This window comes from Ambystoma mexicanum, chromosome 8 (assembly GCF_040938575.1).
Source record: "Ambystoma mexicanum isolate Mex_15411 chromosome 8, UKY_AmexF1_1, whole genome shotgun sequence".
In the NCBI taxonomy this organism is placed as follows: Eukaryota; Metazoa; Chordata; class Amphibia; order Caudata; family Ambystomatidae; genus Ambystoma; species Ambystoma mexicanum.
The window spans coordinates 1,299,510,339-1,299,522,605 of record NC_090929.1 but is presented as its reverse complement, the minus strand read 5'-3'; the positions used below and the strand labels follow the sequence as shown (position 1 = coordinate 1,299,522,605).

At 42.9% G+C, this 12,267-nt stretch overlaps 1 protein-coding gene across 2 annotated transcripts in view; it reads left to right on the top strand.

Annotated features, from left to right (window-relative positions):
* INPP5A (inositol polyphosphate-5-phosphatase A) overlaps positions 1–12,267 on the top strand; it is a 3,154,590-nt gene that overhangs the window by 2,835,422 nt on the left and 306,901 nt on the right. For both annotated transcript variants that reach the window (XM_069611412.1, XM_069611413.1), the window contains exon 12: positions 9,222–9,295. In XM_069611412.1, coding sequence (XP_069467513.1) covers positions 9,222–9,295 — 74 coding nt within the window. The remainder of the gene's footprint in view (positions 1–9,221; positions 9,296–12,267) is intronic.

Sequence of the window (12,267 nt, the reverse complement as noted above, 5' to 3'; positions counted from 1 at the left end):
TATTGTAATTTGTCTCTGTCCACCTTGTACCCTTTGTCTGCAAGTATTGTCAGGTATTGTACTGTATCTTTTCTGCACTGTTCCTCTGTTGTGCTTCACACTAACACGTCTACTTATTATAGAACTGCACTAGCCATGTTAATGTTTCCTAAATCAATCTGAAGGACCCTGTCAAAGACACTGGGGGATTTGCAGTACCCCTGGGGCAAACGAGCGTGCTGGAATCTCTTTCTGCAATATGAAAACGCTGTCAGGTATTGGGAGTCTGGATGCAGTGGTATTGTGGAGAATTAATTTTTGAGATCCATCATCAATAAGTAAATCAGTAAGTAAGCATCAGCAGGTATGTTGCATAATGTTGATGTAGCGTTTGGCACTAGCGAATATTATGCTTCCACTATATCATTTAGAAGGGGATATCCTGTATGAATCTCCATGAAGACGCCTTTGCTTTCTTCAGGGGATATATGGGCGTGTTGCATGGTGAGTCTGAAGGGCGCTGTGATGCCTTGGTCAAGTAGTGCTTTGATGGTGTTATAAATTCTTTAATCTGCTTCTTTGAACAATGGATATTGCTTTATTCTAGGAAGTATGGCACCTGGTTTTAGTTTGATTTTAACTGCTCCTATGCTAGTTAGTCTCCTTACGTCATGTGGGTCAATGGTCCATAGTCAACAAGGTACTTGGGCTAAGTTCTTGTGTATCTGTGATGGGGCTGCTGCAGCTGTCAGTGTTGTCTTTGGTACTTCCCTATGCTTTATTACCATGTGACAGGGTATGCTAATTTCGAAAACCTACTTCTCCATCTGTATCCATGTTTGCAAATAGTTGTTTGTCAGTGACTTCTCTCAGTGGCAGTGTGAGGTCTATGCATAGTACTGTTCTCCACTCTATTCCTTGCTAATCTGTGCCTGATATGATGACTGTGTCTTTCCTCGTGATCACTGGCTCAATGTGCAATGTAAAGACTGTTCCTGGGGCTTTTTGGTTTGGTACTGCTGGTCTGAATAAAAATTCTTCTGGCTGATGGAATATCACAATTTGTCACTGCATATGTGAGTAGAGCCTCGTGTAATGGCAATGCTCGCATTGTGGTGGTGCTGCAAAGGGCCCATATTACTGTGGCCATTCTGTTGGAATGCATGACTGGCGTTGAACACACTATTCATTTGTCAGTGAATGAAATGGTCATATTAAGCTTCTGAAGGAGATCCCTCCCTACTAAGTTTACTGGCATTTCTGTCTTTTACAATAATGGTGCAACTATTTCTTGAGTCCCTATGTGAGGAGTAAGTCTTCAGTAAAAGGAACCCTTAGAATTGCCCCAGAAAATCTAGGGTGTCCATGCTGTTGCTTGTCAATGGAGACCATCCTTCACTTATACAAGATCGGGGTGTCTCCAGTGTCTACCATGGAGGTAAACATTCTGTTCCCTATCTTCACCCAGACTTTGGGTGCGTTTTCTGCATCTCGAGTGATTGAGAGAACTGGGCATATCAAGGTTTGCTGTGGGCTGTCCAATTGTGTGTAGGTATTGGGTCCTGGAAGCAGGAAAGTGTTTTCCTCCTAACACACTTTCTTCCTAACACACTAGCTCCAGTGTAATGTGCTACTGTCCCTCGTGGGAGGGCACTTTGTTCCCTTTGTACTGTAGTGTCCTGTGCTGGAGGCTGTTGGGTGACATTGTGCATTACATGTGGGCTTTGGTACTGAATGAGCTGTCCCTGTGTGGCTGTGATCACTTGTACTTGGCTAACGTTCTGGGGCAGTGCAGAACCCAGGGATACATTGGTACCAGTGCTATGACTTGTTGTGGGGCATAGAATCCCTGTGCTGGCCCTTGTGCATAAAATGGAGCCTGGGGTACTCCTGGGTGATATTGCATGGGGGGTCTGGTTCAACAATCTTTAGGCATCCCATCTTCTCACATGTCCAAAATGTTCTTCCGAATTGAGGTCATAATACCCTGAATCCTCCATCACCCCTTCTGTGAATTACCTCTTGCCCCTCAGACTGCTCTCTTATCTCACCTATTGCTGTGATTGTCCTGTGAATTAGTACATTCTTGTGTTGACGCTGACTGCTGTTGTGCATCTGTAGGGTTAGTTACTACTGCTCCCTCCATACTGACTTTTGCTAGATTTTTTTCAACTAGTTTAGCTTCTGCGCACTGTGCCTTTTCTTCTACTGCCTTTTCATTCTCGCCCTTGCATTTACAAAAATGCACTATGTGTGCCTTTATCTCACCCAACCATTTTGCTTACATTCCTATGATTCTATCTAATTCCACTTGTCCTTCAGTAGGAAGACCTTTCCGAAGCACATGGTAGAAAAATTGTATATTCTCTTCCCACGTCTCCTCTCACCACATTTCCTTCATTGTGCATGCCATTATTGTGCTTACATCAGGTCTGTCAGGGTATGCCCTTCCCAATGCATCCCATACACAGGTTTGGCAATTATTAAATAGAGAACCATCATGTGCATCGCTTTCTAATCATACTCTCGGATACCCTGCTCGTTCCAGATGTATGTTTTTCTACTGCACTGATCCACTTACCTGCCCACGCTATAAGAGGTGGCAACATTTTGATCAAATTATTCTTATCCATATGTGGCCATGGTATGTATTGGGATTTGCCCATTCCCTTCTGTATCAATGGGAACTGCCTTCCTTGTTTTGAGATATAATGTTTTCTAGACTTTTTTTCTCCCTATGATCACTGCCGTGGTTCTGGGACAAGGCCTTAATTGTCTTTCCCAAGGAGTCCTCTCTTCCTGATCCTCTTCAGTTTCCCAAATCTCCTCACTCTCTTCCTGCTCATTTTCACTTACAATAACCCTTCAATTTATTGTCTATATCCTGAAGCTTTGGCTCCTCGGTTTCCACTTTTAGGTCTTTAATTACTGGATTGTGCAATTTCAATAATTTTTCTCCTGCTGCCCATGTCTCTGCATCTACCGTAGGGCAGGGCCCCTTCCTTTTCCTTGTCGACCTTCATAATTCTTCCTCTGTCTTTTGTATTGCTGCTTCTAAATCTTTGAAAGCTTTAGTTTTTAATTTCCCTATCGCCGGGTCCCATCTGTCGCTTGGTGCACTTGCTCCCCTTAACGGTTTAATTTCAGAATATGCTGGGGGTTTATATCGGGGGTTTGTATATCCTGTAGCTGGTTTTTAACAGATAATGGCCCATAATGGGTGGAGCTTTCAGCTGTGTAGGCGCTGAAGCCTGTGCCAATTGGGTGCCTTTCTCTGCACTCATCTATGGTATCGACTGCACAGGCGTTGATCATGTGTCGTATTTATGCTACCTGACAGGGTCAGGGCACTTACACCTTCAGCGTTCCTCTTTCCTTTATTACTGCTTTCGTCTTCCTCGTACAACTTCCAAAGTTCTATTATATGTTGCCCCTTTTTCAGCTTCTTACCCATATAGGTGGACAATAAATGGGTATACATGTGCTCTATGATACTCTTGCCATGCATGCCCAATGCTGGCCAAGCTGTAAACATGTTTCCTTCTGTTCCTACCACCCACTCCTGATTATATTTAATGATCTTTTCCCTATAGGTTGGTAATTCCTTACACATGTGCTCTAATGGTGTACTCATTTCTCTTCTATTCAGTATAGCACAAACACAATTGATTCGTATAGCTTCTTGCAAAAAAATGAAATGAAAACAATGCCTCCAAAAATATCTCATAGAGCCGTCCCTCTACAGTGCACCCTTTACTTGCTTCAAAAGCCCTAAAGTGTAAACGTCAATACAAAAACCAACACCTGAGCACAAAAATCACAGTGCTATCATGCACATAAACAGAAATTTTCAAAAGACCACACCCCTTTCCAAAACACAGTCTCCACCCCAATATTTTCCCCACTTCAAATCCTACCAACATTTGCCTCTGAGCATTCACCACTATATAAAATATACAATGCAAGAAAAAATCACAGTTTTACCATTTTTACTATTCTCTGCTTCTCACCCCTTACCATGGACGGTGGGTACAGTCCTTGCTAGTGCAGGACCTCTTATTCTTAGTATTGAAGCAGCGCTGCCCCTCCCTTCTTTACTGAGGGATGTGTACACTTCACTTACCAAGTTTTGAATTTACGTGACATCACCACTCCTCACTACAGGAGTCCTCTTCAATTTCTATTAAAAATAAAATAAAACTAAACAATCCACGTGGCTCACACCGTCATTCACTCAACTTCTGCATTTATACTCACTTCCCCACTGTAGTCCTCGGATCAGGTGCACTGGCTCACTGTAGACATCCAAAGTCTTCTGGGGCTGCCTCTCCCCATTCAAGGGGGAGGGACAGGGGCCTTGTTTTATCAGTCATACCTCTGGGTAACCCCAACTCCTGCTACCTCCTCATGGTTTTGCGCAGTCTTCTGCTCTCGTCATGTGGGCCTCGCTTCTTCCCAAAGTGCGGCGGAGCAGCTCACAGCTTTCCGAAAACACCTGGATACCCACACTCGGGCCACCAAATAAGTCCCGATCCAAGTATACAAATCAATCCAGAAGAGGCGAAAAATGAATGCATGAGAAAAACAAAAATGTATTATAACTGCCTAGGCAGGGAAACATCTAAACAAACATTCATCCCTCATTCTGAAAAATGCTTGGTTTTATAGTGTATTATAGAAAGGAAAAAGACAAAAAATATTACAAATCCATTACGTTTTCCAGGCTTCTGATTTGACCTGCACCATTTTCACTATGGTGTTTCCAGACATTTCTTAACTCTATTGCTTAACTCTAACCTCGTGACTAAGTTAGAGTGTTAAAAGGTTAACTCATTTTCACTGAGCTCATCTCTTTTTGCACACTTTCTAATTGGATGGCTCACTTTTACACATGTATCAGCTAAACACAATTTGCAATTGGTTGCTTCACAAGAAGTATGAGTGGAGTGAATATTTATGTAAATTTCAACAAATCCCTATGTGAGGTGTGACAGTGTGGCATTGAGATTGTAACACGACATCCTTTCCTGTTGACCTACGAGGTTTGGCCCCATCTTTCCATTCTCACCATTGTAAACCATTTATATTTAGTGCCCTTTAAAATTAATTATTGGAAACATTACTTGCCTGGTTTCCTTTTCTAATGATTTAATCTATCCTGCCTTTGATCTATCGTGCTGGGACTTAGCTGTGTGCGGACTTCATTCTCTCACAGTGACAAAGATATGTGTGTGTATATATATGTATATATATATATATATATATATATATATATATATATATATATTCATATACTTATATGTGTGTGTATCTATATCATTTGTGACTTCATGAAGGTGTCTTTATATCTATTATGTGCATGTGATGAGGGTTACGTGTGAGCTTCTGGAAAACAAATACATCATTACTAAATTAATCCTACTCCATGTGTAATAGCATTCTGCACAACTTCCTCCTCAACAAATGGAGCCTTATATGGTGTTAAGACCCGATCCTCAGGTCGGATTGGGTTTTATCAGCCATGGGCCTGAGTTAAAATCCTGAGAAAGGCAAGGGCTTTTAACAAGGGTCCCCAGGCTGATAAAACCTGATTTGACCTGCAAGAGAGGGACTTAAGGCTATTAGCTCCCTGGGTTACCGCTTGTATAACTAGGGGTGCTAAAAAAAGTATTTTCATTCATTGAATGGGAGGCAACGTGCATCCCATTCAATGAATGAAAATACCCTCTAAAGATGACCGCCATGGAAATGGAAGGCGGGGCACCGTATGGAGCCCCTCTTCCATGTTTACAGCGGCCACGGAGGGACAGCAGAAGTGAAGCAGCGGCATTTGAGAGGCGATGCCGCTGTTTAGAATAGGTAAGTAGGGCGGGAGGTGGAGGGGAACATTATAAAAAAGGGAAGGTTGGTGAAGATGGTATTGCGGGTGGGGGAAGCAGCCGGTAGGTTGCTCAGAATGCGGGCTGAGATTAGCTCCCTGCCCCGGATGCTAATTGGTGTGCTTTATCCTGCAGGGGGCAGTGTTATGCCTTGCTCACTCTGTCTTAACAGACATATCTTCTACCAGTTATTGCTCTGCTTTCACAGGATTATGTCCTTCATGTTATTACATTTTAACATACTGCTCAGGAGCACAATTTGTTATATGTCCTTCAAATGCTTGCCTGGGAATTCAACTAGGACAATATATTTTGGCAATCAGAATGCAGTGTTCTGCCCTTTAGCACTGGGGTCTGTTATCTCTTTGTTGCTCCCTCATGACCTCACCACCGTATCTCAAGCTTGGGAACTGGTTTGTTCCCCCTTGTCTTAGCTAATCACTGCACTGCCTTTAACTTTGTGCTCTGAAAAGTTACAATTGAGATGTGTGTATGCTTCCTTGCAAAGGTTTGGCTGATATGTTCTGCTGTGGGGGTGAGGATTTTCATTCTTGTGAGGTGACTAACTAGATTTTCGTGTCATATATGTACTGCATGCTCAGTTTTAGTGTAAAGGGGTACTGTCATTCATTGTTATTGTTAATATGGCGTTAAACCATAGCGAGGGCAGATAATGAGGGCTCCGGGCTGTTATCCCCGTTCCAGTCATTGGAACAGGGTATTAAGGCTAGTAGAACCCCGGGTTGCCAAAGCGGTAACCCAGGGTGCCAAAAAAAAGTGATTTTCCTTCATACAGCGGGACACGCGTGGCATCCCGTTGTACAAAGGAAAATCCTTTTCCAAGATGGCTGCCATGGAAAGGGAATGCAGGGCTCCATACGGAGCCCCTCTTCCCTTTCCATGGCGGCCTGTGAGAGGCAAGGGGAAGGAGCAGATGTGGTGCTAGCACGCTCTGCCACCGAATTAAGGTAAGTAGGGGATTGGGGGGCAACAAAAACAAGGGGATGGAGAGTGGGGGGAAGATGGCGGAGGGGAGAGAGAAACGGCAGTCAGGCCGCATTGAACGCGGGCTTGCACTGGTGGTTGAAGCCTGCATTCCTAGTCATCTGATTGGCTGGCTCCCCCTCCCAGGGTGCTAATACATGTTATAGTCCTCTAATTAATGTTAAATGCAGCTGTTTTCACTATGGCACAGGGTTATGTTCAGATATAGGTTGAATATGCTATGGTTCAATAAGGCGTGACTGCTCGCGCTTTGTTGTGTTTGCACAAGGGAATCTCTTTTAGGTGTGCGTGTGTGGCTGTTGGCTTCCATGCTCTGTGTGCTTATTTTATAAGAACCTTCGTAGCTTGTATCATGCACGTTTATGGCGCTGGATGCACTCTCCAAAGCTGTTGTAATTCCCCTTATTCTCATACTCCTCAACGAAGAACAAGCAAGGTATGCAAGAAAAAAGGAAGTAATACAAATCAAAGTAACCATGAAAAGGGAGAGGAGCAACTAGAATGGAAATAATGTACGAAAGGAGAAAACAGAAGAGAAGGTTAATTAGAAGAGCTTTGAAGCACTGTAGCAGCAGGCACCCCTCATTATGCATTCCGATGAGAGCACCCTTCCACTCATTTTGGTATTTCGAAATAACTTTCAAATGAGGTAAGTAACACTTGAAGTCCACCAAATATGGGCAGTAAGGACAAAATAAATAATCAGAAACCACTGTATCACCGTATCAACAAATGGGTCAGCGATTAAAGGCATGGTTGCAGAACCCATTCACAGGGAAAACATATAGCACCTGAATATCTGATGTGCATAGTGCAACCTTAAAAAAGCACGATGAGCCAGAGTTTATGTACTTTTAAATCTGGTGGGGTTGGCTGTATGTGGTATACAATACATGTGGGATGATTCATTGTGTTATTGCAGGGTACAGACAAAAGTTAATAAAGGGAGAATAATGTGCTTGACTCTGAGCTGTAAACCCTGAGCTGTGCCTAACAGACCCTAAATATGACCATCCCCGCATGAAACGTATAACACTACAAACAAATGAAACCGTGCCAACACTATGGGCCTGATCCACAGAGCTTCTGTGAGTTCGACCCTATGTTTCCAATATGAGGGAAACAGGGAAAAACACCACAAAAGTATTTACATCACACCCCACTAATTGAAACCTAAACATACCACTACTGCTCTGACTTTGGAGGAAATGAAACTACACTTAAGTATAAAAACATATACTCTATATTTTCCCTACTTTAAACCAAATGCAAACCACTGCCCTTCCTTTGCCACACTTAATCAAACACCAAATGTTCAGGGCCCCCAATACGATCCCAGAAGATCACTCGCTGCGATGGCACTTGCAAGGGTGTTCCTGAATTGTGTTTTTGCAACCACGTGTAAAGTAATCCCATATATCCCACTCCTTTCAAAGATGGCCGTGAGGATTCTCCTCAGAAGTCCCTCTATAGACAACACCACTGAAGAGGGCCTCACCTCCAGCTTTGCGTCCATCCCCACTGCAGCTGCAGGGAGACCTCTTGACAGGAGGCTCAAGAACAATGCCGTTCTCCCTCAGTGCCCCTCATTGACGGTTCACCTCCCTCAGCTCATTGAGCACAGATGCAGCCTCCCAGAGTGAGTGCAACAATCATCCTAATGCTGCATCTGCAGCCCACGGCAAGAGAGTCCTCTGTGGGTCCTTTCGGCTTGCCCAGCTCCACACACAGTGTCGGTTGTCCTTTCCACGTTGCCGCCTGCTCTCCTCAGGGGTCGCACTTCCCATGCCTTCTGACTGCGAAAAACTCCACCAGTGTACCCCTGCAGACCTCAGCTTGGCAGGTCAGGAGGAACCTGTCATTACTTCAGGTACCCTATAATACTCTTGTGCTGGTGTGGGGGTCAAGAGGCTCAAACGCTTGCAGCCATATTCAGGGCTGTTCATCAATTGTTTATCACCTGCTCCCAGATGCAGACTCTGCTTGGATCCTTCTTTGTTGATATGTGTGATATAAATTCCCAAATCAAATCAAAGGGCATGGTTTGGTGTCCTGCAACCAGGAGACAGGGTTCCCAAAGAGTTGGTAAAGTAAAGGGCCTAGGAGACTACCAATACAGAAATACATACACTGTTTTACATACACATATTCCATAGTGAAAAGGGAGACATATGCATTGATTAAACATAGGACACCCACAAATTGATTCTAATTTTAATTTGGGAGTGTGTGCATTGACAGTAGGTTGAAGTCTCAATAGATGTACAATATAAACGATATGCTTCCTCCTTCAAAACTGTATACAATATGCTTTTCTTTCTGTAATGCTGTGCTCTTGTGTTTCTTTTGTATTTTCAGCTTTTAGAATTCGACAAGGAATTGTCCGTTTTTAAAGACAGATTGTATGAGTTGGACATCTCATTTCCACCCAGGTATGCTTCAGTGCTAATGCTTAGACATATGTCATATGCCACAAATCTCGAGCTGTCATGTTTATGTAAAGGTGGGATCACTTTTTCTTGTGCACTAAGACACTTCACCTCGACAACAACTCCTCTCATCATGGCACCATCACTAATTGTCTTAGAGCAGTACATGAATAGTTAACACTGAACAACCTCTGCCTTAATCCTTTGAATACTGAAATCCTGACGCTCCTTTTATTCTAGCCCAATTCTCTAGGTACACCTCCAACGAATCTCTAAAAAATTGTGTTTTACAGTATTTTACCTTTACACCACAAATTGACAAAATATCCCTGAAGACCAATTTGCACTGATGGCACTACAGAAGATCATTGTAGAATTCCATGCTCTGCAGGTAACATTCCATAGCCAACCTGGTATGGAGTGTGTGGAATGTAGACCATGGAATGCTAAAGGAAAGATACAGTGGAAGAAAACGTTAGAGCTGAGAAGACGTTAAGTGAAGGAGCTGGTGGGCAAATGTATGATTATCAATAAAAAACATCACTCATTACCTTTATGCCTCCTGATCATATTTCAATTATGCCATACTGACCCAAAATATTCGGATTGAGGTGACCAGAGCCATGTTCCTCTAAAATCTGGATTACTGTTATGTACATGGGCCTCACTAAAGACAAGAACCATGAACTCAAATGCACCGAGAACCACACAGCTAGACAGATTTTAGAGCTCAGCATGTAAAAACTCATCTCACCACCACTAAAAGCTTTACATTGACTGCCTTTCAAGCACAGATTCTGCTTCAAAACAATTATCTATCTAACAGAGTGCAACAGAAACACCCCGAATACCTTTGTTTCCAACAGTCCCCTTAAGTCCCATTCAGAAACATGAGATCAGGAGAGAACCTCCTGAAGATTCCCAAGTACAAAAAGCAACAACAAGTTGCCTGTCTTCCCCGTTGTTAGCTCCCCGCTCCATTGTATCTCTGCTTCCCTCACTGTGTCCTTCCCCCTATGATTTCTGAAGCACTCCATTGCTTCCTTAAGAAATGTTCAGTCTCAATAAATACCCGAACAATAATTATTCTAATAATCAATCTAGAACTTTTAATTCCTCTGCCTTTAAACCTGAAAACGACCTCCCCAAAGCTGGGAATTGAATCAATCTAAAACAGATTAAAAAGATACTTCAAAAACTGTTTGATTTCCTTCCCAGACCTGTATTAATTTTGCTCAGCAAATCTTTTCTTTTCACATCTTGCAGATGGCCTAGACCTGTACCACTACCAGAGGAATGACTTCACTCCGTACCACATTCCTAGGGCCCCTATGCTGAATTCTGTTGCACTTTTGTTCTCGTATTTCTTTGTATTGTCAAGTCAAATGGAAATTTACCAACCTACCTGGTTTCCTGCAACAATTGTTTGATTTCACTCCCTGTTCTCTCCACCCTTCCTTCATATCCACCACCCCCCACCTTTTCCTTGTCTGTTCCATTCCCTCCCTGACCCTCATCCCGTTGCTTGCCCTGTGCTTTTAAATAATTGAGATTTTAAATTGTTGCTTGATAAAACAACAGTAAAATAAAAATAATATTAGATATTCATATATCTGTGACAATCTTCGGGAATGTAATGAAAGATGCCCGGATAGGTTCCCTATGGAATTCTCCCACCTGTTCCCTCAATTACTTGCCCCCAAGTTGCAGGCTCTCTTTGTACATTACCTTTCCTGGTGAGAGCAGAGCAGCACTTTTTATGAGCCAGTGATAACATGTAATTCCCTAACTGAGAAAGCACCCCCTTCTGATTAAAAACTACAGATCCATCTCCCCGATTAATGTGGAGGCTAAGCTCTTTGCAAAAATCCTAGCTAAGATGTGAGACCCTTAACTCCCTAAAGTAATACAGAAGGACCAAACAGGCTTTACCCACCTACACTGTGACAATATTGATCCAGCAAAACATACTGATAAACCCTTGGTGGCCATCACACTAGATCCTGCAAAGGCTTTTTACAGAGGGGGCTGTCTTTGTTTGGCTGCAGCTTTGCAGTGGCATGGTCTGGGACAGGGAATGCCTATATTCTCATCCTATATTACCAGCCCACGTCCACTGTTTTTGTCAATTGGGCATTTTCTTCCTATTTCAATCTGTATAGATGCACTAAACAAGGGTGTCCCTTCTCTTCACTCTATGTCTGTAAACCTCTGCTTCAACATATTTCCATGAATGAATCCATCATAGGGGCAGGCACTCAAGGATTTCATATCAAGTCATCTACTTATGCTGATGAGATCATAGCATATCCGTTCCTTACACAGCTTTTGGAGGAAATAGAAAGTAGTCTGAGCTGTCTGGGTACACATTTCAAGTTGAAAAACAGAAGTTATGCTTTTAAATAAGTACTGTCTTATATCACATGTGGAGGCTGCTGGGTTCTTATGGTAGCCAAACTCTATTAAATATTTGGTTGTTCAGTTCTCTAATAATAAACAAAACACCTAGCGACTAATTTACAAAACTACGACAACAAATCTTGAGACATTTCTGCATAAATGCTCTTGCTGCTCTTGTTCTGGTGGGGAAGGGTAGAGACTGTCCAGTTGAGTGTATCCCCAGTGGTGCTCTACCCTCTGCCCATTCTATCAATGCAGTGGACTGCCACAATCCTCCATCATATGCTTGAAGCCATATCTAAATTCTTATGGCAAGGTAAGAAGCCTACAATTTCCATTATTAGACTACAGCTGGCCCCATCACAAGGGGGGTAAGAATTCTTCACTTTAAAAAGTGTCTTCATGCATCGGTAATTATTCAAGGCCTTTAGTGGCTGGTAGAAGAGGACAGGATCTTCTCCTAAGCAGGACGTGAATTAGAAGAGCATCTTGCTTCCCCATGTGGGGCCAGAGACATTCCCTTCATTAAAACAAGTATTAGAAGTAATATCCCATACTATCAAAACCCTGCATGG